Source organism: Prinia subflava, chromosome 3 (assembly GCF_021018805.1).
Source record: "Prinia subflava isolate CZ2003 ecotype Zambia chromosome 3, Cam_Psub_1.2, whole genome shotgun sequence".
NCBI lineage: Eukaryota > Metazoa > Chordata > Aves > Passeriformes > Cisticolidae > Prinia > Prinia subflava.
The window spans coordinates 88,936,328-88,964,121 of NC_086249.1; the positions used below are offsets into that span (position 1 = coordinate 88,936,328).

Consider the following 27,794-nt stretch of genomic DNA (forward strand, 5'->3'; position numbering starts at 1 on the left):
GAATGGTCACAGCTATGTGAGGAGCCACTAGGAGAGAGATTATGAGTCAAATATGATTAGCGTGGCAAAAGGGAAGAAATTGGTTTAGATAAAACCAACTGAGAACATTATGAAAGAAGCCAAGATTGCAGTAGGAAAAAAAAGCTTCATAAAGCACATAAACAGAGCAAGACTGTGCCTCCAGGCATGTGCTTGTATTTAGTGGAAGTGTTTAGCTCCAGTGCCTTGGGCAGTGCTAGGGGAAGATTTGTGCCTTGGAACTAATCTGCTTTTTCCCTGCTCATCACCCTTTGCATCTCGAGGGAAGGGGCTGCACTTCCCCATGAGAGAGGGATGGTGCAGAATTTGCTCCCCTGCTCGATGCTTCTGCTCACTCTTTCCTAGCTCCCAAAGCCGGCTCCAGTGACGAGGGAAGGAGCCCTGAGCCCCCCGGCTCTTCAGAGCTCATGGTAGTCAAGCTGCAGGTGAAGAAGGGAGAGGAAGGGGGGATGCAAGAGCCAAACAACATATTCAAGGATCATTGTGTTATGCATCTGTGCAACTGCAAATTGTTTTGTGCACTGAGCGAGTAACGAAAGACGTAGAGGGGTGGCAAGGGAAATTTGGTGTCAGACTAACTCTGCATTGTTCGAACGGAGAAAATGTTTTATGTTTTATGACTCCGTGTGCAGCAAGGCACATGAAGTAAATATGCCAGTAAATTGAGAAGCACTTTCCTCCTTAAAAGAGAGTAAATATTAGTGAAGATACAGGTGGTGTGCACACTGATGCACACACGGAAGAAAATATAAGAGGAAGTGGAGCAGTTATTAAAAGCAAGCTCTGGAAGAGTTTGATGGCTGCCTTCCCAGAGGCTTTTGGTGGGGGGAAGGTGGAGGAAAACGCAACAGCAGCAACAACAAAGGAAAATCATAACAGGGTCTAATAAACTCCTGAGGAACTGGGAGACGAGACTGAAGGGAGCTGAGCAGCATACTCTTCTTAACAGATAAAAGGGAATGTGCTGCAAAAAGCAATATTAAAGTTTGATCTCTTTGCTGGTGACATTTTTGTGATTGATTTAGGGCAGTCCCCATGCACGAGCTGTAGCAGGCCATGCTAGGTCTACCTACAGCATCTTGCTGCAGCTCTAGAGAGGCAGGCCCCGAGGACTGGCAGCAAGGAAACAGTTTTTGCTATGGTAAAGATAGCTCAAATTTTAGTAATAGGGCTCAGGGGTAGATGTCAAGGACAGAAAATACTTCATGCTTATAGCCAAATGCCTGATGCACAAGCCTTTAACAGAGGATGGTTTTTAACATTTAACCAAATGCTGCCAAACACAAACCCATGTTTGGCTTTCGTGGGGATGAAAGTTCTCAGCACTGAAGTGAAGCTCCTTCAGAGCAAGGCTGAGGCTTCCCACTGTACCTCACTCCACTTCTCACCCTCAGATAGGGCTCAGCCCATACCTCACATGACTCTTGTCACCTTGTAAGGCTTGTAGCAGAGGAGCCTTTGCTCATCCTGTTGAAGGAGGAGGAGAGGTTTTAAGGACTGTCCTGGCTTGCTCTCCCTGGAGGCAGGCTGATGGGAGCCTTAGAAGGATTCAGCCAAGGGAAGGCTGTTTCCAGCTGTGCTGTGTCTCATGGCAGGCACTGACCAGGACACAGAGAGATGACTGCAGAGAAACCATGCAGCTTTGCAGCCATTCCAAACCATCAGCAAAAATTGTCTTCTGAGGACTGAGTTACTTCTTCAAGATGTGATTGCAAAGGTTGCCTCTTTCAGAAGGATGCTGCTTTTTGTCTCCTTTACCCTTTGAATCAGCATTTCCCTTCGGTGTGACAATGGGGTGCAGGAGTAACACAAATAAACAGAGCTCAACTACAAAATTATATTGTTTCTACTTAAACTCCTTAACAAAGGATTCTCATGTTACTTATATTATAGCTATTTGCTTGTATACTCATTACAATATATATCTTTTAGAAATCCTTTGGCATTACCAGTGAGATTGGCTTGCATAAGATACAAAAAAATTATATCTGGATCTGAGTGAGAAATTAATCTACAAGTCAAGTTGTGAGATCTAGGTTTTACACTGAGGGAGGATCACACCAAGCTGCCACTCTCCCATACTGCAAGAGCTGATCCAGTTTGTGCTTTGGATCCTAGGAGTTCATCCAGACAGTAGAAACTTAAAACTGCCCACCTTGGTATCTGAAAAGAAATCAAGGTGTTGCTTTGAGTAGGAGCCAAAGAGAGTAACTATAAGATGTTTGCTGCAGGGGAACGAAGCAATGGCTTCTTTGAAAAGCTAACACTTTAAAGGGCCAGATACAGAAACAAAAACCCCAATTTTAAAGAGGCAGGGATTTTGCTTGTATTTCAAGGTAGCTTGTGTTTTCCCACCATGTTGTAGAGAGGGCTGATGTATAATACAAGCAAGGACTCTGGCAACAAGGTACTCAGTTACACAGTACCTTTGTGTATGTATTGAAAAAAGAGGAGTCTTGAGCCACATAGTGCTAAGAAGAATGTGCAGACTTATTAATTAATTTGAATTATTTCTCCTTCAATTTTATTCTGTCTTTATATTTTTCAGTTGCTAGGTAAGTGATGCAGTATTTGAGCACTCTGATGCCTTCCTGTTGTATACTTTAAATTTAATGTCTCCTGTAAGATTTATGCTAAACCTCTTACAGCTTTTAGGAAAAGAAGCAGCATGTTTCGTTTGCTGTCCCTCTATAAACAAAATGTAGAAGGATTATTTTTTTAAAGTGTGTGATTTGGGGCAGTAGAAGTAGATTTTTTAAAAAATGTGATTAAGAATAAATATGGAAGGACAATTAAATATCTGTCAGATCTCTCAGGAATAGGTGTCTAAGAATAAAATTAACTCTTTGCTGGACAACACCAGGACAGCAGGACTTGTATAAAAGTTTTTATGCAATTCTTCTGCCTCAACATTTCATAGATAAATTTTTTCATTCTCCATTTTGAGTCCAGAAAATTTCTTTTTATATCTGAATAGAAGTTGCTATAAAATAGCAAGATTCCAAGAAGTTTAATTAGAAGACAAAATAATGAAACTTTAAATAAAATCAGAGCTCTAAAACAAAATTGGGCGGGGGAGGAGGCGGGGAACACTACAAACACACAGGTAAAATGAAGCTTTGTATTATGTGTGTTTTTAATACTTCATTCGTACATTGAATGTGTGTGTATATATATATATTCGCATATCTCCTTCTACTTTTTTACTTGCAGCTAGATATGGTGTTCTTCAGTTGATCATAAAATGGGTAAAGAATTTAAACTAATTTTGCACCTGTAGCATTTGGTAGAAAAAGAGATAAATAAATAATGTTCACAGATTTTGTCAGGAGTATAATCTCACAGCATCCTGTAAACTTGTAGGCATCAAAATGTTCATATTAATGACACAGTAGGTCACAAAGACCAGTTTAAAAAACATTGTTTGATGCCTACTTGGATTTCAAACATGCCTAGATGTCTGCCTTCTCTGACAGAGCTGGTAAAAGGAAAAAAAAATGCCTTGTTGTGACTTAAGAAAACAAGTTTATTTTCTGCACTCTCTCCTAAATATTTACTTCTAGGGAACAGTGTGGGGGGCAAAAAAGTGTATCCTCACAGATATATGTCTTCAGGACTCTGAATCAACTGTGTTTAACCCAGCAGCAGAGTTAAGGCTGTTGCAATCTAAGCTGACAGTCAGTAAATATTTACCGTCCAAACCACCCTGTATTGTTTCTTTGTGCTGTCAGTTCTGTGGAGCTGATTTTGAGTTGGTGAGGTGGTGATGTGGGCAGGAAGGTTTCTGGGCATGTGCTGCACTCCAGTGCCTGCAGTCCCAGCACACACCTGGAGCTGCAGGAACCTGCCTGCTGGGGAAGACAAGGCAGCCAGGGGTGCTGTGGGGTTCAGCAGCCCAGAGCTGGGTACCAGTGTTTGCTGTTGATCACACTGCAGAGATGAAAACCTGACCCTACTGCAGTTAGTAGTGAGAGTTCCGGTGCCTTAAATAGGATTAGAATTTCTGTTTATCCTCAGTAATAGTATTGTGAACTTACACATTGTCCTCATGTGTAAGTGCTGTCCTCCAAAGTGAATTTTTAAACCCAGCATCATGTCGTTTGGAAACAAAGTATAATCCTCTTATTAAATTTAAACATTAGAATAACAATTTTAATGTCAAAAACCTGGGCATATTTAAATTTATTCTTTTGTTGGGGTTGGTGATAAATGGAAGATTAAAATGTGTTAAGGTATGACCTTTAAAATAAAATTAACTAAATAATTCACCAATACTGTATTTGTTGACATACTAATTTATTTTAATAATGCCTAAGACAGTCTCAAGTTAACATAAACTTGATAACATGCTTATAAAACCTGAACCTAGGTTGTTTTGAACTTAGATTTATCATTGTAAATCATTGCAGTCAGGTTTCTAAGGATATTGAAGCATGTAAAGGCTCAGGTGGGCTTCAGTAGAATCACAGAAAATGTCACAGTAAATAACTCCTGTTACTGGGCACTCTTTTTTTGCCAGTTTTATAAATATCTAGGCCCTTATGAACACATGTAGCATTTCCGAATGCCTTTACAGAAAGTGAGCTGTCAAGTTCTGGCTCTGTGCTTCAGAAAATGGGTGGGAGAGTTAATACATCAAGGAAATAAAAATAGCTCCGTGAAGTATAATGGAGTGGTGTGTGATAAAATCAGCCTGCTGACCTGTTGCTTGGGGTAAAGCTTGCTAGCAAAGGCAGTGAAACAGCAGCACTTAGTACTCATTCCAAATAAGCTCTGGCATCCTCATGGACTGTTTCTTGGGGTGTGAAACTCTGCCAGTGGCTGGATGACTGGAAAACTGGAGGCTGCCTACTGTGCTTCCCTGTGGCTAAAGCAGCAGAGAGCTCAGTATATGCTAGGTCCCTTTACATTAATCTTATCACCAGCCAAGACTTTAGGTTAGCAAATCTGGTTTACTTTATCCTGTCAAGGAAAGAATCTATTTCTAAATGAATTTGCAGTGCTGGAGGAGGGAGTGCAAAAGGGTAAAAGTTAATGTGTGACTCTCGAGCCAAACTTGGTAAGAGTTTTCTCAGTTGCTTCTGTCTGCAGTCACTGTCTCAAGTAAGATATGTTTATGTAAGACAAAAATGCATGGATTACAAGAATGATCTGTTACCTAATGGCTTTTGTAAAAAAAGAGATTAAATAATTTAATAATCACAGCTGGGGGAAAAATTTGTTTTAAATGCTAATTACTTCTTCCCTGAATTTTGCTGCTTCCCTCTGCAAGGGACATGACAAGGAAGCTGGGGTCAAGCCATTTTGGGTCTGACCATGTGTCCATTCTTAATATTTTTTTCTATCTTCTCTGGATAGAATAGAGTCCTGCAACCTCCCACGGGTACCCAAGGCTTCTTATAGCCTGACATATGTCTTCTGATCCTTCTTCTGTCTGGGCTTCACCTTTTGCTGTATCATACAGGGCAGCAAGAGAAGAGCAATTTTGTTTACTCCCTCTTCCCAAATCTTCCTGCATTTTTTATTCATCAAATTTCTTAAAGTGAAGGGGAATGCACAAATTTCCATTTTTCTTCTTTTTCTGTCTTTTTCTTTCTTGCAACTCAGGAAGATGACACATTATTTTATTTTGAAAATCACATGTACTCGTTAAATAAGTTTTAAACCTTTAGCTCACTAGTTCCAGAATATCTGTTGTGCTGAGACTATCTCATGAAAACCCGGCATGATACAGCTGCTGCTGGTGTTGGGCCCAGTTCAATTGAACGTGTCCCTGTCATTCCCTGTTGTTATGAGGGGACCCAATTTGTGGACTATGTTGTGAAGTTATTGTGAAACAATACAATAGTAGGTGGAAAAATGCATATTACTTAATATAATTATTATTATTATAACCTCTTAAATGGATTAAACCCACAGGTGTGGCTAGATGACTCCAAGCTCTGCAATAGCAGTTTCTGCACTGAAAACACTGAAGTTTATTTTAGAATTGCATTGACTGTTAAACTCCAGTGTTTCTCTCACCCAGATTTTCCTGTATTGATCCTGTGCCTACTTTCATTCCTCTTAGCAATGCAATTAATAGCAAGCTCTGAGAACTGCAAATTTAGAGAATGCATGGTGTCGAAGAGCTGGGCTCCATCTAAATGTGTGTGTAGGTGCACTCCTTGATTGGAACATGCAGTTACAATCTGCAAACAGATTAATCTATATTCCTTCAGGAAAACAGCCAGAAGCACTACAGCCTTGTGTCAGAGAACAGTATTAAACCTGTGTAAGTCCCAAAGTCCCTCTAGTTTTCTGAATGCAGGGAAAGTTTTATTTTCTGCTGCAAGGTCTTTAAGGAGGCTGCTTGTCAGTGGCTGTAAGTAGGTTGGCTCAGCTGCCTGTACCTCTGTCTGTATCATTTTCCTCAGCTATCACTTGCAGAGAGTTGAGAGACATTTTTTGGGACTTTCTAGTAGCTGTCACAGTAGCAATGCAGTTGTAGCTTGCCAGGATATATGCAAACATATGTACCCAAACTCCTACCACGGCATATAACCAAGGACTGGTGAAAATTGGAGGAGGAGAGATTTAGGTTATGGGGTTTTTTTTCTGTGTGTTTATGTTGTTTCATTTCTAAGAGGCTGTTATTAGAAGAAATTTCTGAGTCCGTTTACCTAGATGTGTAACTAGATGGCTTAATATCAAAAGACATTAGGGATTTAGATAGATGGAGCCTTGGTATTTCAGGAGCTCTTTATGCAGCAAGATTTCACACTTATATTTTCTCTTCTGGTTGTAAAGTAATGTCTGCCTTCAGAATGTTTTTCAGGTCATAAATAGAATTAAAGACAAAACATGCAGTTTGTGTTGCAGGCGTTTGTTTCCAGATCTTATGTTTAAAAATTACTGGGTTAGGAAACACTGATGGAGAAAGAATAGGATATAGACCAGAAAACAGGAAACAATATAATCAGCAAATTTTGCTTTTTCTGTCTTTTGCTTAATGATTAATGGGATAGGCATATAGAGTTAAAGAATATAGCTCCAGGCAACTTAGTTTTTGGAGTAATACCTATTTTTTTCTCATTTTATTATGCTGAATTTTTTTGAGTTGGGAATTGGAGGAGCTGGTCTTGTGATGTCCCTCCCAACTGGAGCTGTCCTGTGATTCTGTGACATATGTAAGTTGGTAGTCTGCTGTGTGAGCATGAACACCTCTGCCCCAGAGCTCAGCAAGAGGTTTTGCTGGTCTTTGTGTGACATGAAAATGGCAGACACCGGGTGGTTTGGGGCAGCTGGTACTAGAAACATCATTCATGGCAAACTCTAAGCCTTGCTGCTCATCTTGAAGGCAGGCAAAAGCAAATGGTGCAGTATCATGACTTCAAGTGTATTGTCAGCTAAATCATGGGTAAAAAGTCATTCTAAGTTGACAGAGAAGATTACTGGTGCTGGCTACTGGTTAGTGGTGCTTCTTGTGGTTTTCTGGGATAGAGGGGGATCTTGTCAAAGATTTAAGTTTGTCTTGGTTCTCATTTTTTTGTTTTTCTCATTTGCAACCAAGAAATTTCTTCCTTTGTCTCCTGACCTTCTTTTGCAACTTTACACATCTGTAGCTTTTTGTGTGGAGAAAAGTAATTTCCTTGGAATTTCAGGAAGACATGTATGTTAACAAGTAGAGAACACAGGAAAAAAGTATTTGAAGATAATTCTTGAGCATATATATAATGCTTGTCATGGGAATCTGTCTCTGTCACTTATGGATGGATGTTTTGCCCACCTTGTTCTAAGCTCCCCTGAGGTTTGGCCTGGGATGTGTTGAAGGGACGAATGCTTGGAGATAATTTGTCTGCAGTTTTGTACTGCATCTGCACAGCTTCTGTTCAGATCTTCAATAAGTTACTTTAGTTAGTTTTCAAGCCGCCTCATATTCTGTTGGTGCATCCAGTTAATTAGTGCACTTGGCCCTTAAGTACGTAAAATCTAAGATAAATTTGAAACATGAGACTTTGGTTCCACTTTATTGGCTCACACTTCATGAAGTCACTAAGGCTAAGAAAAAAAGTTTTAACACCCCACCCCTAAATTATTCTTTCTCATTTGTTAAGGTTTTACAAGTCCTGGTTTGTGACATAATTCTGCAACAAAATGTGCCAAGTGTTGGTAATTTCCTAAGAATGAAACTGCTTCAGATTTTCATGTGTTTATGTTTAGAGTGCTTTAAATAACCTCCTGTCTGGATGCAGCCTTCTTACCACTGGTGAGAATGTCTGACTGCCACACAAAAGGTACTTTACTTACATTATTTCTCAGTATGTTGCCATATAAACCATAATTTTCTCTATGGAAAAATACAAAGGAACTCAAAGAAAAGAATTCCAACCTTGTAGCATGATAGCAGTAGAAACACAGGCTTTTCTGCATATGTTTTGAGAATGTAAACAGATTGCTCAGCACACACTTCATCTGGTCCTTTTCTGAAGTTCTTTGTAACTTTTGCCTGGGAGTGAAGTAGAGAAAAGTACAGTGTTGCTATCCTTTTAATAGCAGGATGGCTATTTTATAATATATTCCCAGTTTTGAGAATTTCGGTTTAAAGGAAAGTGGAATATTGAGCTTTTGGGGTATTTCTAATCTGAAAAGTAGAACAAAATACCTTGAACTACAATCATGTGCTTATATGTAGCATTTGAAATATATTTAAAGCTAGCAATCTGATTATTTTGGTAATTAAAATTTTTTTGAATGGGAAATGCTGCTTGTGGAAAGCAAACTCAGCTGGGGGTCAGTGGCTGCATCTTATTTCAAGGTCATCAAATGTGTTTTGTGAGGATATGACCTTTTAGCTCTTCAACTTCTGTAATCACTGAGCAAAGATGCTTTGTAGTGCTGAATTTCTGCATAGGGAAAAATATTTAAAATATATTTTTGTTTCACATCCAAAATTAAGAGGATGGTATTGATTTCATTTGCAAAATATGTTTAAGATAGTCTACCTTTATTTAATTTATTGACCATTTCATTTTATTTCCCAAGAAATTGAACGGGAGGAGATTAAGTCATAGTAGAAATCTGAAGAACTAGTAAATATGAGGGTGTTTTCACTCTTTTCTCTGCAGTGCTCTTCTCTTAATTAAGATCCAGCCAGATCTTTTGTTCTATTTTTTTGCTGATGGCACTCATCTTGAGGTGCAGGAAGGGCTGCTACCAAAACCAAGCAGTAGGAAGTTAGGCTTTAATCCAGGTTTAGAAAAGCAATTTTGTTTCCCTTTTGGCAATTCACTTCATCCTTCTAATGCAAGGTCACTTTCCTACAGACTAAAATGTTACCTTCCAGCAAGAAAATGCCATGAAGAACTTCCAGGTGACCACAGACCTGAAACGTGTGACATTTTATTGAAATATAAATAATCTACCAAGAAGTGCCTAAATTTTTCCTGAGCTGCTTTTTTGTAGTGTATGATGGTCCATTTCGCTCACAGCCAGCAGGTTGTACTCATATGAAGGTACTGAAAAAAATTCAAAATTTACTATGCATAAATATGAGATTCCCTTTTGCTCTTTGAAATGCAGTGTAAATTTTAATAACTATAGACGCCTCAAATTTTTATGGCATAAAATGGACAGTTGTGTAAGAGATGGTAAGAAATTATATGCTGCACTGTTACTTTTATTTAAAATATGATACTGCTTTACAGCATTGTGTTTCCAGTGCTCTACTCTCTACTACCATAAACTTTCATTATTAATAACAGTGTAGTCAATGAGCAAGACTGCATTTCTATCAGAGGCTTTATGGGACATCTTTTTCATAAGGTAGAAATGGCAAAACTCCTGAACTTCTACCTGAAATGTAGTGTTGAGTCATGGCTGCAAAACTGGTAAGGGGACAAATATTCACTGAGAGCAGAAATAACAACATTTTAAAGCAAGAAAAAACCCCATAAAAATCGTATGTGGGATAAAAATTCATCTTCTGATAACAGCTGTGATTTTGTCAGGGATCACATTTTATGAAAAATTAATTTGGTGCCTGGTCTAGGAGTATGCTGCATATCACATGGTACGATTTTCCAGCATGTGCTAGGTTGAGAGAGAAAAAAAATTTAAAAGGTTTTCCAGAATATTTAGAAATAAATATCAATACTTCATTTACTAAATTAGAAAGAGACAAATATAGTTCATATACTTTCATTAGTTTGCTTTGTTGAACATTCTTTTTTTTGTTCCTGAATCACTGAGAAAGCCTAAGATCAAAATCCCCATTAAAACAGAGAAAATCATCTCTCACACATCAGCTTTTGGGGACTTTCACTTTCTAGTACATATCAGCATGAAGCTAAAGCATCCTATAGAACAGAATATCAAAGAGCCTTTCACAGGCATCCAAGTCCCAACCATTACCTGCTGCTTTGGGTAATTTCTGGCTTTAGCAATACAAAATTCTGGAGGTGAAAGCAATTCCTTCAGAACTTGGATCTCTAATGGGGTCAGTGTGCTTTAAATGAAAAGTCCTGGCAGTCTAAAAGAAAATATGATGGAGACTTGTTTTTTTGAAATGGGAACACATCTTTAATAATAATAGATGTAAAACATAAAGGGAGAAGAGATAGGCAAATGAAAAATGTGACCTGTACCAGATATTTAAAAAGCCCAGGAAAACAACCAACCAAAAAAACCCCAGAACAAAACAAAGAAAAGATGGGAAAATGTATTAATTGGACAGCAATGACTGTAGAGAATCAGAATACATGCACATTTTCTGATAAAAGGAAAAACTCAGCTTACATGGAACAGGGCAGTGCAAGAAATGGCTATATCAGTGATAAAGAGTTTGTAACTTTTTGTGGAATCAGAGACAAGAAAGGAAGCACTGTGGGACAGGCGAAGTACCTCAAGGAATGAAAAGACCTTTCCTTTGTCCCTTTTCCAAGGCATGTGGAGGTTGTTGGTGCCTGAAGCAGACCAGCATTGCCTCACAAGGTTTGTTCCATACCTTGTCCCAGTGTCCTGCCAGTACCTTTGATAGTTACGGGTCCACAGAGGACAGCAGTGGCTCTTTGAGGAGCCACCACTCAGTTCTGAGGAGGTTTCTACCTAATGTGTTCCATAGATACGTCTTCACTCTGCTGTTTGGTTACTTGGGTCTTTGCACACATCAGATAGAGAAGAGACAGGAAGCAAAAATGAAAATTTGGAAGATACTTGGTGAAAAATGTTCACATAGACCCTTAGAGCAAAGCTTGTTTGGAGATAACATCACGTTGTTGTAGTTTCAGAGTGAGAGGAACCATTCCTTTTATAGTGAGGCATGTAAATGGGTACAGTGCACATTTTAAAAAGCCTGTGGTTTTGTTGTTCATCGTTCTGTCCTGCCTGTGATACAGACAGGAGCCTGGAATTGATGCTGAAGTGTCTGGAGCCCATGAGTGGCTCACAAAGTCCATGGACATGTGGAACTGCCCTCTTTCTTCCCTGATGAAGTGATGGGCACCTGCTGCTGGATTTCCTGCTTGTGTAGAGTAGGAGTGCTGGCACAGTGTGTTCCCCATGGCAGCCAAGGAATCTCTGGTAAAAGGGATCTCTTACTTTTCAGATCAACTACACAGCATGAGCCCTTGCTGTCTCATGACTGGAAGCAGGAGCAGTGACTTCTGGAGGAGGAATTCATAATTCATTGGAGTGTCTTCTGTTCTCAGTCTAGGCATTGGCTTCCATTTAGGAAAAATCTGTTTTAGGCACTGAGGAGATGGCAACTAATGAAATCTATGACAAAAACATTCTGACAGGATTTTCTAGAAATGTAGCTACTCTACAATTGTGAATTGCTATGGAGAAGTTCAGTATGAATTTCTGATTTATTCTTGAGGTTTTCTCTGGTCCCCTGAAGGATTTAAAGGTCGAGTGAAGCCTTTAACATCATTGTGTGTTTGGAGTAAGAATGAGTGGTACTTGGTTAAATTGTGAATAATTCAGAGCATCTATGGTGGAAGGTGGGGACAGGAGAAAAAAAAGTTTGAATTTTTTTGCTTCAGCCAGAGTTTGGGGATTAGTTAATGACTAAGAAAGAAAAACTTTGAGCTGGAGACAATTTCTGAACAACTGGTACAAGGCAGCCTGGCTTTATTCATAGACCTTACTACAAAAATAAAAACAAAAAAACTAACACAGGGTAAAAGAAAGGTGAGTGTCTTTATTTTCTGAATAGTATTTGCATTTTCCTGATGATGCATGATGCTGGGAGAAAATTTCAGATAAGTCTGAAGAATACAATAACTACCTTTGACCTATTCTACCTTTGACCAGAGCATGGCTGTGTTGCAAAATTATTGACAATGACAGGTGTCAAAGGGCAGAAATATATTTCTACCATTTTGTTCTAATGATTAAATAAGAAAAGCAGTCTTGGACAACAATTCTACCTTTAGTGATTGGTTAATTACAAGCTTGAAACTGTAAAGTCATTTGTGGGATGATACTCATCAAATTTCTTTTAACTGACATATACAAGTTCAAAAATAGCATACATTTAGATGAGGACTAAAACCTTTTTGCTTCCTTACCCATCAAAAGATTTGAAAGCACGTGGGTTATGGAAGAGGAAGGATATCTGAAGTCATTAGGGTTCCCTTCTGTACTTACTTGATTTAGTAGTAAGAGATCCAGTGTGAATTAAGTTTTTTACTACAGCAGAGGGTGTCTGGGGCAGTTAATTTTCTTCGTTCGTGTTTCTGGTAGGACTAATCTCTGCAGGGTTATAGGATTCATCTCTACAAAGACAAGAAGTCTTTCAGTGTCCTTGATCTTGCATCCAGAAACTATTGTCCACCATGTCTGTGTGCCCCTCGGGAGAGTTTCACTAGCAGGATATGATGATTGATTTTGATAGTATCTCTACACATTCTTTGAAACTTTCATTTCTCATTTTTTCAAGTTAAAGTGGTAGGATGGAGGTAAAAGTGTTGCAGTCATCTTCTGGGAGAGGAGAGGGTGAGAACTGGATTGAGAAAGAAGGGTTTCATTCCCAAGGCAATGGAAGATGAAATATCATAGAGAGATGGTTGCTGAACTCCATTTGTGTCACAATAACGTTTCCTATTTGCAGATAGACATGCCCTGCAGATACTTCAGGTGTGATGTTCTTGCTTTTAAAAACTAACAATACAAAATGTTTTATGTCTTGTGTTCCTCTCTTTGGGATTGTTGTGGCTAGAATTGCCTTTGAGCTGTGGAGCTGTGTGTCCTTCATAAACAACTCCGGGAGTGCAGCGTGGCTTTTGCTCAGGATATCTTTCTTTTATGATGGGTGGGAGAGGGACTTACTTATGTATTGGCATGTAGGAAGCAGAGAACTGGCTTTTGTACCAATGGAGAGTTGAAATGAAGCCAGGCTACATGGCAGGATTTGAAATGCAGAAGTTTTTTCTCGATATGGTAATGCAAAGGAAGGCAGCGTCTTGGCACTGTTACTCCATTTGCAGTGCTGAGTTGCTTCTGTTACGTGGTCGGCCTCGTGTGAGTCACTGATGGCCCTGCAGACAGTGCTTTCAGGAAAAAACAATTCCTGTAGATGAGGAAGTGCCATGGGAAACATCAAGATGTTGAACAAGATGATTCCAGGACATTGAATACCCAAATGGTAAACACGGCATTACAATGTGAATCCCCATAATAAACGTTCTGTAACTTCAGCCGTCCACCACAGTTGCAGCAATTCAAGGAATTGCTATAAGAGAAGATTAGAACATAATCCTTCCACTGTTTTAATCCAACTGAGGAAATCCAAGGTAGATACTTAAAAAGTTACTAATACCTAAAGAGAAAGTATACATAGAATATTAATATTTCAAAATATTTATATTTAGGAAAATCATAGGGTTTCATATGGTTCCACGTACAGAGATTTGAAGCAATTATGAAGATTTTTGTCAGAAACTCTGGATAATTTCAGGTTTTGATAGTTTGTGAGTTAACAGATATTAACTAAAAGCTGGGAGAAAATAAGGCAGAAGAAAATAAAGCTAAGGGGTTTTTTTTTTGGTTTTTTTTTTTTTTTTTTTTTGTAGTTATGTGGAGAGGGAGTTTTCAAGGGGAGCTGCTTTGATAAGAACATTTTGGAAGACATGCCCCAACTGTGTACTGAGTGTTGTGCCCCACAAGACATAAAACATGCTAAATACAATTGGGATATTCCATTTAACTGAGTGCTGTCTTGTCTTTGCCGAAGAACTATTTGGGGAAAGCAGTTTTTGTTCTACCATTTATTTTTGCTGCCATGTGACCATCTGTGAGGCCATGAAGTAACTAGAGATGAATCTGAATGGGAAAAAACAGCTGCTAATTTTAAGGTGAACCAGTTTACTTTTGTTGGCATGGGAGCAACTGTGATGTGATGCTGGGAGAATGGGAATGCTGCTTTTGTGTCAGTACCAGTTTATGCTGTTTTAAATTACAGCCTGAGAGTTTAATTTCCACTAGTTCAGGGAAGCACTACATTTATAAGAAAATTTACAGGCTTGGGCTATAGAGATGGCAAAGTCTGTCAAGATTTCTATAGCAAAGACTTATTGAGAGGAATCTCCAATTGCTGGTTGAAAAAACAGGTTTTGGACAATATTGCAAACTTATTGGCTGACTCTGTAGATACTATTTTTTTTTCATTGATTTTTTCAACCTGTTTAAACATTTGTTTTTTCCACTTTTGAAAGAAGAAATTGTGTTGCTTTCTGCATTCATCATTAACACTGTCTGAACAGCTCTGGACATTAGGACATTAGGTTTTAATAGTATGCTTTAAAAATTCAAACTGTTCTAGTTTTGATCTTTACAAAAGTGGATAATACTACAGATTTGCACTTCTTGTCACGGCATGGTTTATGCTGAGTATGTTCTGCGTATCACATAAAGAGCATATCACTGATATAGTGCAGGACTCTTTAAATGTGATCTCATGTTTCAGGTCAGTCCTCAAGCAGAGGGCAGAAAAAAGGCTGACCTGAAGATGTTTGCTGTGGCAGAGCTATCACATTATCAATCAGACTGTCCCTTCACAGGGCACATTGATTCCTTACAGACCACCTCAGTACTCACGCCTTTGGTGATTTAATGAACTGATTGTTTAATGTGAAGCAATTTGGAGAGATCAGGCTTTGTGTTTCTGCAGCAGGAAAGTCCAAAGCACCTTGAGAGGATATTTTAGCTAATCTGCCTTGTTTTCAGACCTCTGCTGGTGTGATGCTGGCCTAGCTTTCAGTGAAGTTTGGCACCTAAGAACTGTGCTCCCAAAGGCTCTCCAGCAGCCAGTCCCATTGCTGTGAGCAAGCAGGGAGGGTGATGGGCAGCAGGCAGTGAGTAACAGCAGTGCCACTGCTGCCTCTGCAGCCCGGCTTGCTGAAGTACAAGGTGCATTTTCTTTGTCTTTTTGGTCTTTGTAGGTGTGCAAGTCTTCCATAAATCTAAGGAGTCTTGGTGTGCTCCTCCTTTGCCTGTGCAGGAAGGAAATGGCAAATGGTGATCAATGAGCTGAGGGATTTATCCAAGATCACCAGCATGGAGAAAGGATTTGGACTGGGATCTCCAAGGGCCTGATGATCTTCCTCACCACTAAGGCATCCTCTTGACTTCAAGATTACCAAGATGGCTTTGCTCTTCCCGAAAGTGAATGCCTGACTTGCTTATTATTTCTGGCATTTATTTCCTCTTTGCCATCTTTTGCCCTTCATAGTGGCCACTGAACAAATTCTTGCAGGCAAGCAGAATTATATTCAACAAGTGAAGGAAGCTGTAGAAAAAATGCAGTTCACTTGCTCCTTTTTTCAGGCTGTACAGGCAGCTGAGAATCCTAGTTCCCTGTGAGAGTAAAGACCTTGCTTTATTGTTATGACATGAGTGTTAGTTATTGACTTGCTAATAGGCAATAGGAAAAATTAGCTATAGGAAAAATTATGTCTTTTTCCCTCTGGAGCCACTGTGAATTTGCACACATCTAATGTAGGTGCATCCAGTGTCTTAAGTGCTAATTTGTATCCCACTGATTATAAGAAAATCTGGAGGAGTAGATCAGATGTAGACATATTTATAGTTAAGTAGGACAGTTACAACCCATCATATATGATATGGTTCTGACACCGTTAATGTCTTAGGACTTTAAAGAAAGCTTTCAAGGGAATTAGATTTACCTTAAAATCCACTAGTGCTATAATCCACTAACCCATACAAAAATGAGCCTTTCATTTGAATGCAGAGTGTTATAATATTGATCATCACCCTTTCCTATGCTCCTGCAAATTATCTGATGGTTTGATGTACTTTACTTGGGAATTTAAATGTCACTGTATCCATTTAACAGATGGTGAAACTATAGCACAGGGTTTGTGAAATACATCTAATTAAAATGAAAACTGTTAAATGAATGGGTATCCATTTATACAGTCCTGCTAAAAAAGGTTACATTCTAGTGTATTCAGTTAACTGCAGTGGTTAGGATTCCAAATACTCCAAAGTGTTATTTGAAGTCTGTAGATATAGTTAAGTTGACATTCTAACATTCTAGAATGGCTCCTGTCTAAAAGAAGGGACCCTTTCTTTGTCTCTCAACCATATGGAGAAAAAGGAATGTTTATGCTCAGCTTAACAAGAAACTGCATGAGAGTGTTGAAAGTATTTTGGATTTGTTCCTTGCATGACTGTTTCCTAATCAATTCCTTGGATCAGAAGTGGATTAGCTGTATTTATCTGGGGTAGTGTAGCATATCTGACATTTATGTGTTTGATTAGCTTTGAAGAACTGTAATTTTTTAAGAGTTCTAGTATTTTCAATATTAGACTTAAGCCATGCTTTATGGCAAATACCAGTGTTTGAATATGCTAACAGAAATGTTTTTCTACTCCTTGAAGATAGAGTACTTAATGTAACTGATAAACCAAACGATACCTAGCATTCCATTGTAATGCTCTACTTTACATGTAAATTATATTTTGAAGCACTATATTTTTTCTCAATTGTGATTAATCCTTGAAATGAAAGGGGAGGGTGAAGCAGCTAGTTTGTTTTTAATGACACATCTCTCCTTTGGGAAAGATTAACTATGCACAACTTCATTGAATTTAGCAATTTACAATCAGTTGTCGAGTTGTCCTTGGAGACCAATTCTGTTCCTTCAGGAGAGTTTGTCAGGTTACACTGTTCTCTGTTTCTCTAAAGAAAAGAAGTTCTTATGTCTCTATCTGTGACAAGAGGTAGTAAATTCCTTGCTACGATTTGAACGTAAATAAATCTAGCACATAAAACTAAGCTGTTATATATTTGATGGGTGGAGAAAAGACAGAAATGAGGAAGACAACTAACTCAAACCATGCTCTTATTTTATGTGGTTTTGATTTTCATGTCAAAATTTCAGACTGTGTTCAGTGTTGGGTGCTCATTCCTATTTGCCTGTCACATGCTCTTAGCTGGCCTTTAGCTTTGTTGGTTGCCCTGACTCCTCTTCCAACTCTTCCTCTTTTTCAGAGTGTACATAGGTATTAATGGCTTGACTAATTTTGCTAAAAGGCTTGTTTTTTGTCTTCTGAACCTCTTAAGTCCCACAGGAAAAAGTGAGAATGTGCAGTAATATCTAGCTTAATCCCTGCAAGTGAGGGGAAAAACATGTGTGCAAATGTTGGGGATTCCTGTGGGAAACTATGATGGATCCTTGCTAGCTGAATCTTCTTTTGTATGGAGTCCGTACAAAGTACTTCACAAAATATTTCAGACTGGGGGGAAACACTGTCACGTGGGAGTGCTGCTGAGGCCTTCTTTGGGAGTGGGAATACCAGCAGAGAGTGCTGGAGCAGTGGGATATAACAGTGTGTGGGCTCAGAGATGCTGCAGCCTTTTAAAGGTTATTTGGTGGGAGAGCCTAATGGATAATGATCAAGTGCAAGAAGATTTACATATTCAGTCAATTTAGCATGTTATGCAGCAGTGTCATGGCCTTCCTTCATTCCAGCACAAGAAACAAACCATGGTTTCCTAACAGAGAGAAGGTTGATGCTCCTTCTTGTGCCACGTGTTGCACCATGTGTGATCCGCAGTGATGTAGTGGGTGGTTTGGTTTGATGGAATTTTTTTTCCCTAAATCTGTGCTGAGAGCTGACATTTGAACAAGGAATGGTGATGAATGAAAATGCTTCCCGTTCCTTTTATTAACTACTGAAAATGAATGTGGGACTGATGGAGAATGACAAATTCACCAACCAAAAGTTTGAACTCAGACTGTTAGAAATGACAGTGTATCTTTCTACTGACTGAAAGAATATCCCAAATGTAAATAGATCTGCTAACCTCAGTTCCCTTGCCTGGGTTTTGATTCTGTATTTCACAACTATGAAAGTACTTGGATGTCAAGGGAATCATATGAAGTGCAAGAGAGAAATAACTTTTTTTCTCCCCTGTCTTTTCCCCTCCACATTTTCCAAAACTGCAGCCACAGGAATAAGTCTTCAGGCTGGCCTCACCCTTCAGGGACCTGGAGCTTGAACCAGGGGACACCTTATGGATGGGAGATGACGGCAAACAGAGATGGAAGAGATTACTTCATCAGGTAAGTGGGCAGTGTGAGCTGGGCAGTGTGGGGCACAGCCCTGCTCTCAGCTGTATTGCCTTGGAATCCTAATTCCTGCTTCAGCCCTACATGGTTAATGGTCACTGGTTTATTTATGTCACAGGGATAGCTCAGACTGTGCCACTTTGCTTTGGTACTTGGTTACTTCATTTGCTGAAGAGAATGTTGGTAATATAAGGACTTGTAATTCTTTGAGAATTACAAGTCATTAACAAAAGATAAATAAAAAATAAAAATCTCATGTTTAAAGAGTGAGGCAGAAGGTCAGTTCTGACTGAGACTTCCAGCTCTCCGTCTCTGCCGTGTGGATGCCTTAGGATTTAGCTTTTATATTTTACAGATCCTGTACTGCTTTAGTGTGTAACTCAAACTCCACAATATGTCAGCTACTGTTCTCCCATTTTATTCAGATGAAACTATTCCTCTCTAGGCCTGAAACTCAAGGACACCCTATTGTCTCAGGCCCTGAGAGATGTAAACAACAGTGAAATGAGCAAACCTGGAGTAAATTACTTCATTACCTGAAACTGTAGTTGGGGGATTAACCCCTGATATGTAAATGGACCAAACTTTTAACTGTATGAAAAACTCGTGACTGTCATCCATCTGGGGAGAAGCCCCTCAGAGGCTTTTGACTGCCCAGGATGTACCTGTTGAAGGCTTTAATAAATACTCACTTTTATTCTCTTAATTTTATCCAGCCTCTATTTTAGGTAGCCATTCCAAGGCATCAGTGTGAGGTCTTTTGGTTTGTCTAATACATTCATTATACAGGTAATAGGAAAGAGTATGTTTGGATTCTGTATAGTAAATATACTAATTCTTAGCTTTTAGCTTAGTTTATAGCGCTGGTTTAAAAAAAATCTCAACGTGTATGATATAATCATAAATATAATTGGCTTTTCTTTTCCCATTGTAAACTGTGCATAATTATTTTTTTAAATCACTGACCTGCCTTGGATAAAATACATTTTGCTGTTCTAACAAATGTACTCTTAGATGGCTTTGGAACTTCTTCACTAAAAAGGGATGGTTAGCAGAACCATTGGCTTCTTGATGTTCGTTGCTTTAGCTTACATTTAAATTTTAAGGTTAGCATTTTGATTATGTTCTTGTGAAGTTTTGGGTTTTTTAAATTATTTAATTTTTGTCTTTATCACCCTATTTAAAAATTTAAAGTTACTTGAGTACAAAAGTAATGGATGAGAATTAGAATTCTTTTAATACAGAATAGAAGGATCAAACATATTTTTAATTGACTGTTAAAAGTGTTTAATTCTCTCAAGATCCTTCAACTGCAAAGAAAGAATTGTAAAGCATAAGACTGAACATCCCCATTACTGTGCTTTGCTTCCCTAGCCCTTTTACCCATGGGGTCTGCCTCGGCTTCCTAGGAGGCATTTTCTTTTGAAGCCAAAGCAAGATTTGTAGCAGGCTGGTGACCTGAAGGCTTTCAAGATGTAGAGCAATTTCAGACTTGTCCAAATTGGAACAAACTTTCTGGGTTAATGAGGGCTCAGAAGCTGACTTTGAAATGTTGTTTTCTTGCTTCAACAAGTATTTGTCATGCTTTAGATGTCTGAAAGATGGACAATGTGCAGCTGAATGCCAGGCACAATACAACTGTATTAGCATAAGTTTTCTGCCTGAGTTAATTAGGCTTGTCAAGAAGTATAGGTGATCCTCAAAGTACTGTGCAGATGTGAGACTGTTTCTGTTACTCGAGTTAGTGAAGATACCTGCACATCTCATTCCTATTTTCTGCAGACTGTTGGTATGTTCTCGTCTGTCTGAATGACATTCATTTGAAGGATTAATATCCTGATTCTGAGGACAGGCACTACATTTGATTGCTCCTCTTTTCTCACTGGTCACATAATGGGATGCTGCACTTGTTGTGTAGCTGTCAACAGCTGTGGCTTACAAAATGCACTCATTAATTTTGGAATTTGGGAATGTTTACTAATTGTCTGTAGCTAATGATTATTTTATTTGGTTTTTTGGAATGGCTTTTAGTACCTTAAAGTGCCACATCCCTCTCTTAAATTGAGAAAACTGCATCTAGGAAAAAAAAGTCTGTAACAGGGAGTGTCGAATTATGCCTTAAGTAATATTAGGCCTGTGGTTGTTTTGATTTTTTTCTCATGCTCTTACAAGGTGCTTGTTTTTCATTCTCTTTTGGGCTCTTCCATTTTTCTCTGCGTGTGGATAGCAGACTACACTGAGAAAGATAGTCTGCTCTGAGAGGTAAAGGGCATGAGGCCATGGGGCCTCTGTAGAAATTAATCTGTAGAAGCCTTTGATGTTTTGTGCCAGACTTTCCAACCCACCAGAATCTCTGAGCAGTTTCAGGTGCAAGTTGAACACTGTTACATACCTACACATTGTGTGGTTTATAGTACATAGCCCCGTAGCACATATTCATGCAGTATCAAATGTTTTAAAGCAACAGCAGTGGCTGTAGCATGTGCACAGATGTGCTTCCAGAGTAGTAATGCATCTTACATGAAGTGACACTCCCCAGGAATGTATTAAAAGCCAGCTCTTTTGGGAACAGAATGAAATCAGGAAACATTTGGAACCACGTACTGCTGCACTGAGTCCATCCCCCGTTACTAGCGACCATCAGCCCAGGTGGCCTCTACAGTGAGACTGGGAAGTTCCATTCCATATATCCTGGTTTTAGAAAAATGACCAAAGACTAAATAGAACTTGCCAGTGATTCCTCTGTGGAGGTGTACATAGTATCTGTCCTTACAGTGACTGTTATTTGGCAGAGAAGTTCTCACTGGCTTTCAAAATAACTGTTTTTGCAAATACTACATGAGCATATATAAATAAAAACAGAATTTAATTTTCTTTCCTTCATTTTCACACCTGGATTTTAGGAATGATACAGTGGGATGATTGTTGACAGTTATGCCAATAAAGACAGGCGAGAGATCAGCAAGATAGCATTTTTTATTGTCTCTAAGCTTTTCATAGCCATGCAGTTTAACAAATTGCATCACACTGAAGGAAAAAAACAATTCAAATACTGTGCTTGCTTTTGATTAAAAATGTATAAAACAGGTATTATCACAGTGAAATGTATGCATGTGTTCTGTACAAGGAAGTAACATAATTCATAGCGACATTAACTGCTTTTTAATTAAATAATTTACTTTGTGCCATATGTACATACCCATTCAACTGCAAGCAGACATACTGTAATTTTGAAATTGTAGGAGGAATAGAGAATCTAGGAGAATCTTCTGGTGAAATGAAATGTAACTATATAGTGTTGGTGCAAATGATTTAAGGCGTGAATGGGAAGAGTTGTTTATTCTTTCTGCTGAAGCCAATTTGATTTCTTTCGAATCTCTGAAAGCCCTTATGATATGAGCTAAGCTGGGGTAGCCTCCATCACCAGGCAGTGCTTTTGTAAAAGTGTGAGAAGACTCTCTTATCAAAATATTTTCACATGTTGCTATCAATTCATTATCTCTTCTGTACAGATGGCACAACCAGGGTCATTTTGCAAACGTCTAAAGTATATTTTCTTAAGTTTAGGCCATGGTAAATTAAAGTTTCAGAGCTTCACCCATTCCCTTTTACCTTGCTCCTTTTACTTGAAATAGCTTTATGAGATAAGTAATACATTTCAGTATAGGAGGACAGTAAACATCCAGTATTCTCCCAGGATGTTTCTGTACTCGACAGGCTGTATTAAGCTGGTATGGAATAATTTGAATATGGTATATTTAACCACTTTTAAGTCCTAAATATTTTATTTGCATCTATTATATATGCTGTGTCTCATGTGATTATGAGAAATTCTGTAACATTAATTTCAATAAAAGCATGACAGTTATTAAAAATAGTTTTGTGTAAATATAGTATTCCAGAGAGATAGTATGTGGAGCAGAAGGTTTTGGCTGATTTTGTGCACAATAGGTTTAGCCTCACGGCAATTTTAGATCCTTATTTTTGGCACTACTGTGATCTTGCTGATTTTTGGACCTGCACATTTTTGTCCTTTCCCTTGTGGAAATCTTGCTGCTTGTCAGATCTAGAGGGAAATAAACAGGCAAAAGCTAATAAAAAGTCAATCTTGAGGAAAAAGCAATAAATTTTATGTCAGTTTTGCTCTAAGCCAGTTCTTTGCATGGTCTGATGAAGCTGCAGAATAGTTTAGCATGGAAGAATCCTCTGAAGGTCAGCCTGTCCAGCCTCCTGCTCAGACCATGGCTAACACCAGGTGATGAGCAGTAGTGCTGCCACACTGAAATATCTGACTGGTTGGAGAATAGGGTTGCAACAGAGTTGCATTGTCTTAAGCTGCCCTGCAACTGCACTTCAAGGTGCAAGTTGAAGCAACTTTTGCTGCCTTCAAAAGTCATATCTTTTTGATTCCTATTGCTGTTTAGTTCCTGAGGAGCGAGATACTTTAGTATTTTCATTGATCTGGTTTCTGTCATTCAAATTAAGACCAGAGAATGTGAAATAAAATTAGCTAAAAGGAAGTGTAGCCCTTCTTATGTGAACTTAAAGTAACACTGGTTCCACTAAGGTGTAGTTATTAGATTCTCTAGATAGAGAGGTCTGTTAGGTCAGTTTATTGCCATATCCTTGTTTGCAAGAGGTTCTGTTGGTTGTATTTATTTTATTTTTCTTCATTATTTTTATTGGTTGTGTTGACTTATTTTTGCTATTGCCTGGGAGAAGATGATGGGGTCTGTCTGTGTTCCCACCTTGGTTTGCTCCCTATTTGACTCCAAGGACCCTGACCATCTGTACTTTGGGCACATTACCTTGCTTCTGTGCTTCAGTCTGGAACAAACTGAGCAAACAGTTGGGATCCCGGGCAAGAAATTAAAGGAAGTACACACAGAGATCAAAGCCTGCAGCATTATTACTACTTGGCTTGAAGCCACAGGTCAGTCTCCAGACTGCACGGCAGAACTGGGAGAGTAATACTTGTCAAAAGTCTTTCTTAATTTTATTTATGTTAATATGATGTGGTTGCTAGAGCAGCTGAAATGACCAAGTGACCCACCTAGCCGATGAGGGAAACTGAGGATATAGGCTACTTGAACTTCAGCAAACTCTTTGATATTGCCTCTCACGGCACTCTCATGGAAAAGATGACAGCCCACGTCTTGGTCAGGTGCTCTCTTGACTGGATTAAAACCTGGCTGGATGGCTAAGCCCAGAGAACAGTAGTAAATGGTATCACATCCAGTTGGGGGCCAGTCACTAGTGGGGTTCCTCAGAGCTCACTACTGGAGCCAGTCCTGTTTAATATCTTTACGGAAGGTCGGGATGAAGGGATCCAGGGCACCCTCAGTAAGTTCACAGATGACACTAAGTGAGGTGGGAGTGTTGGAAGGTTGGAAGGCTCTGCAGAGGGATCTGGACAGGCTGGATCGATGGGTGAGGCCAGTGGTGTGAGGGTCTGTTGAGGAGCACACTCAGTGCAGGTAGCTCGGTGTGCAGCTGCAGTGTGAGCTGCAGACTGAGCTCTGTGGGCTGGGAGCTGGCACTGCAGGCAGGAGGCCATGAACTGCCAACCCTTTGCATAACAAGGGCATGGGGACCTGTGGCCCAGACCAGACACTCAGAGACACAGCAGGAGCCAAGGATCCCAGACTTCCCTGTGCTTAGACTGTAAGGATATAAAAGGCCAGGTTTCCTTTTTTTCAGAGTCCCTCCTCAGAGGCATCCAGCTCAAGATGGTATTTTGTTATTGCCCCATGATTAAACTGTTCTAAGCATCCAGACCTGTGAGACTCTGCTATGGGAAACTTGGGGTCTAGCTGGTGAGGAAACCTGGTCTGACTGTGAGTGTGGGTTGTGCAGCTGTGAAGGAGCCTTGGTCCCAGCTTAGGTGGTGTGAATGTGACATAATGACTCCTGGATGGTCAAGCAGGGACAGTAGAACAAGTCCAAGTTGCCAGCTCCTGCACTTCAGTCACAACACTCCCTGAAGCACTACAAGCTTAGGGAGAGTGGTTAGAAAACAGGCCAGGGGAAAAGAGCCTCAGGGTGTTGGTTGACAGTAGGCTGAATGTGAGCTGGTGTGTGCCCAGGTGGCCACGAAGCCCAACAGCATCCTGGATTGCATCAAAAATAGTGTGACCAACAGGACCGGGGAAGTAATTGTCCCTCCTGTACTGGCCACTGGTGAGGTTACACCTTGAATCCTGTGCTCAGTTCTGGGTTCTTCATTTCAAGAAAGACTTTGAGGTGCTGAAGCATGTGCAGAGAAGGGCAACAGAGCCAATGAAGGGTCTAGAGAGTTGAATCATAGTAGGAGCTGCTGAGAGAGGTGTTTAGTCTGGAGAAAAGGAGACTGCAGGGAGACATTGCTGCCCTTCTCAACCAGCTGAGAAAAAGTTACAGCAAGAGGAGGGTCAGCCTCTTCTCCCAAGCAACTAGTGACAGAATGAGAGGACACAGCCTCAGTCTGCACTAGGGGAGGTTCAGGTTGAACATCAGGAAGAATTTCTTCATGGAAAGGGTTGCTAAACATTGGAACACACTGCCCAGGAGGCGTCCCAATCCCTGGAGATGTTCAAGAAATGACTCTACATGGCACTTAGTGCTAGGGTCTAGTTAACAAGGTGATAATTGGTCAAAGATTGGACTTGGAGGTCTTTTTCAACCTAAACAATTCTGTGTCACATCATATTTTGAAGCCTTGTTGTTTACTAGTGCTTTTGTATTTAGTATCAAAAATTTATTCTAGACATCCTCCCAGTGTATCTGGCAAGCTAAATTCTTTTCTCTAAGGTATTTTATCCTGCATATATCATCTCCATGATTTTTGGCTTGTGAAATCTTTACATTTAGGTTGTCCTTGTTTGGCTTAGTAGCTGTGCTATTCTTGAAACATGAAATTCTTAAATGTCAGCTTTTGCCCTGTACAGAAAATAGAGGTAACCTGTTCGTGTTCTTTGATAACTAGTATAGCTCACAGCATCCTAAATTCTCAAAGCATATATGGTGCAATATTTCTTTGCAATAAAACAATGTTATGATATTCTTCCATACTCAAATACTTACTAAATTTTCTTTAGTAGTCTTCATTTTATTCTTTTAGTGCCTGCTATGCTTAGAAGAGGAACTCCTCTAAAATAAAATAAAGTTGTGTTTTCTGAAGGTTCACCTCTGTGCCTGTTGCATGTATCCTGTCTGGCCTGCGTGCTCCAGTTCTCATAGCTGGCCAGCAATGTGGAATGATACAACACAATCATTGATGATATTAATGGTCTATCAATCAAACATCCTGCTTATTAAGGACCACTAATTTATAGCAGATGCAAAACTGAGGCTCACAGCCTGCTAAGCAGTTTACTTCGAAATAAACACAGAAGATGATCAGTCTATTCAACACATTTTTTTAAATTTTTATTTTCTTTTGTTATATCTAGCCTACCCCAACCTTCTTGTACATGTGTTCTGTAGGTGTTTGCTCTGTTGCAAGGTTCTGAAAACCATCAAATGATATAAGTAAAATATAGTGAAAGCCTCAATTGTTGTTTCTGTGTTGTTCATCTTCCTGGGTTTTGAAAAGGCTGTTGTTATTTTACCTTAAAACTCCAATAGTACATAAGGCCACTATGGAAGTTTGAAGTCATAGGAGCCACCTTCTGCCCTGTAGGTATGATATTATATAGCACTTTATTGAGCACATTGCATTCTTTCATCTCTAAGCACAGAAACAATGTCACAGGGGATTTATGTGATATTCACAAAAACATGAGCAGCACAGCTGCTGCTGCTTCATTCATGAGGGCACTCATCACTTGTGCAGGGAGGGGGCTGTGAGTGGAGGCAGCCTGTGCACTGGTTCAGTGCCTCAAGCCAAAGGCTGACTGCCATGCACCTCTTCAGGCATCTCTGCTCCCAGGTGAGATGCCAAGGGGAAAAAAGGCAGTGGAATCACACTCTCTGGCCCACTTATTCCCGAGTCCCTAAAAGGGACATCCAATGAGATTGAATGGCAGGCAGTTTAACAGTGATAAAAATAGTACAACCTATATAATGAGCAAATAGAACTCTCAGCTACAGGTTACAGTGAAGCCTAATATGCTTCATAGTATTCAAATGTACATTTGCAAAGTACATTTGTAATAGGACGTTCACTATTAAATTACATAGGATTAAAAAAATTAGAGCAGATATAAAATCTTGTGTTTCAGACAAGCGGGTGAGTCAGCTGCTGACTGCCTAGGGCTAGGACGAAACTTCCTGTATTAATCAGGTTATTCTATAATTACAAGGTTTCTTGCACCTTCCTCTGAAGCGGGTATTGAGTGCTGTCAGAGAAAGAATACTGGACCAGGCGGACAACAGGTCTGATTGGTATGGCGATTCTTGATTTTTTCCATCTCTCTTATGTTGTTTTTTTTTAATTCCCTTGTCACTAATATGGACGGTTGATATGAGTAGCATGCTATTAGAGAAAAAGCGCTTCTCTGCTTCTTTCAGACTGCATCCAAATTTGCTTTCTGTTGTTAAGGGTTTGACCTACTCAAGGACAGGATCATATGATGGAAGGGGGAGTGGGTCTAGAAGAGATGAGCAGCAGCAGGGATACAGAACTGCAGGTGACTGTTTAAAGCAAACCTGAATGATTAGAAAGGAGCAGAAGGAAAATTGTATAGCAATCTGTTTATGTCAGTGGTTTGCCCAGAGACTACTCGGGTATGGTGAAAAAGAAAGTATTGCTAAATCAGCTCAGCCTCCTGAAAAGAGAGGTTGATTTAACAATTGTCCTTCCTTCACAAAGAGATGTTGCTCTAGCCATAAATACAGCAGTCATAAATATGACAGACAAAGTGATGGTAATACTGGCTGGGATAAATCGTTGTTATAATGGAGGGTATGATGGCAAGGAGATGACAGTTTGTGGGGTTGTTTTATTTTAACTAGAGCATGGAAAACGGAGAGTTCATTGCATTGTAAGGCAGCTGTGCCTAACCTGGTTAGTGTGCTGTAACTCGGGAGCTAGTCACAGCAGCATGGCTTCCTCCCTCTCTTCTGGCTTGCTGGTTTTGAGTCTCCTCTGCACACACACAGAACCCTTACTGGCTGAACCAAGAGTATTTCTCACACTGGAAAGGTGAGGGAGGTTATACAGGAAGGTGTGAATGTGAATGGGACTCCTCAGAAGAG

At 39.6% G+C, this 27,794-nt stretch overlaps 1 protein-coding gene across 1 annotated transcript in view; it reads left to right on the forward strand.

Moving 5' to 3' along the window:
* The window catches only part of FRMPD4 (FERM and PDZ domain containing 4), a 298,571-nt gene that overhangs the window by 170,279 nt on the left and 100,498 nt on the right, over window positions 1-27,794 (forward strand). The window contains 3 exon segments of the mRNA XM_063392835.1: window positions 18,495-18,611; window positions 26,900-26,926; window positions 26,928-26,981. Of these exon segments, the coding sequence (XP_063248905.1) occupies window positions 18,495-18,611; window positions 26,900-26,926; window positions 26,928-26,981 (198 nt within the window).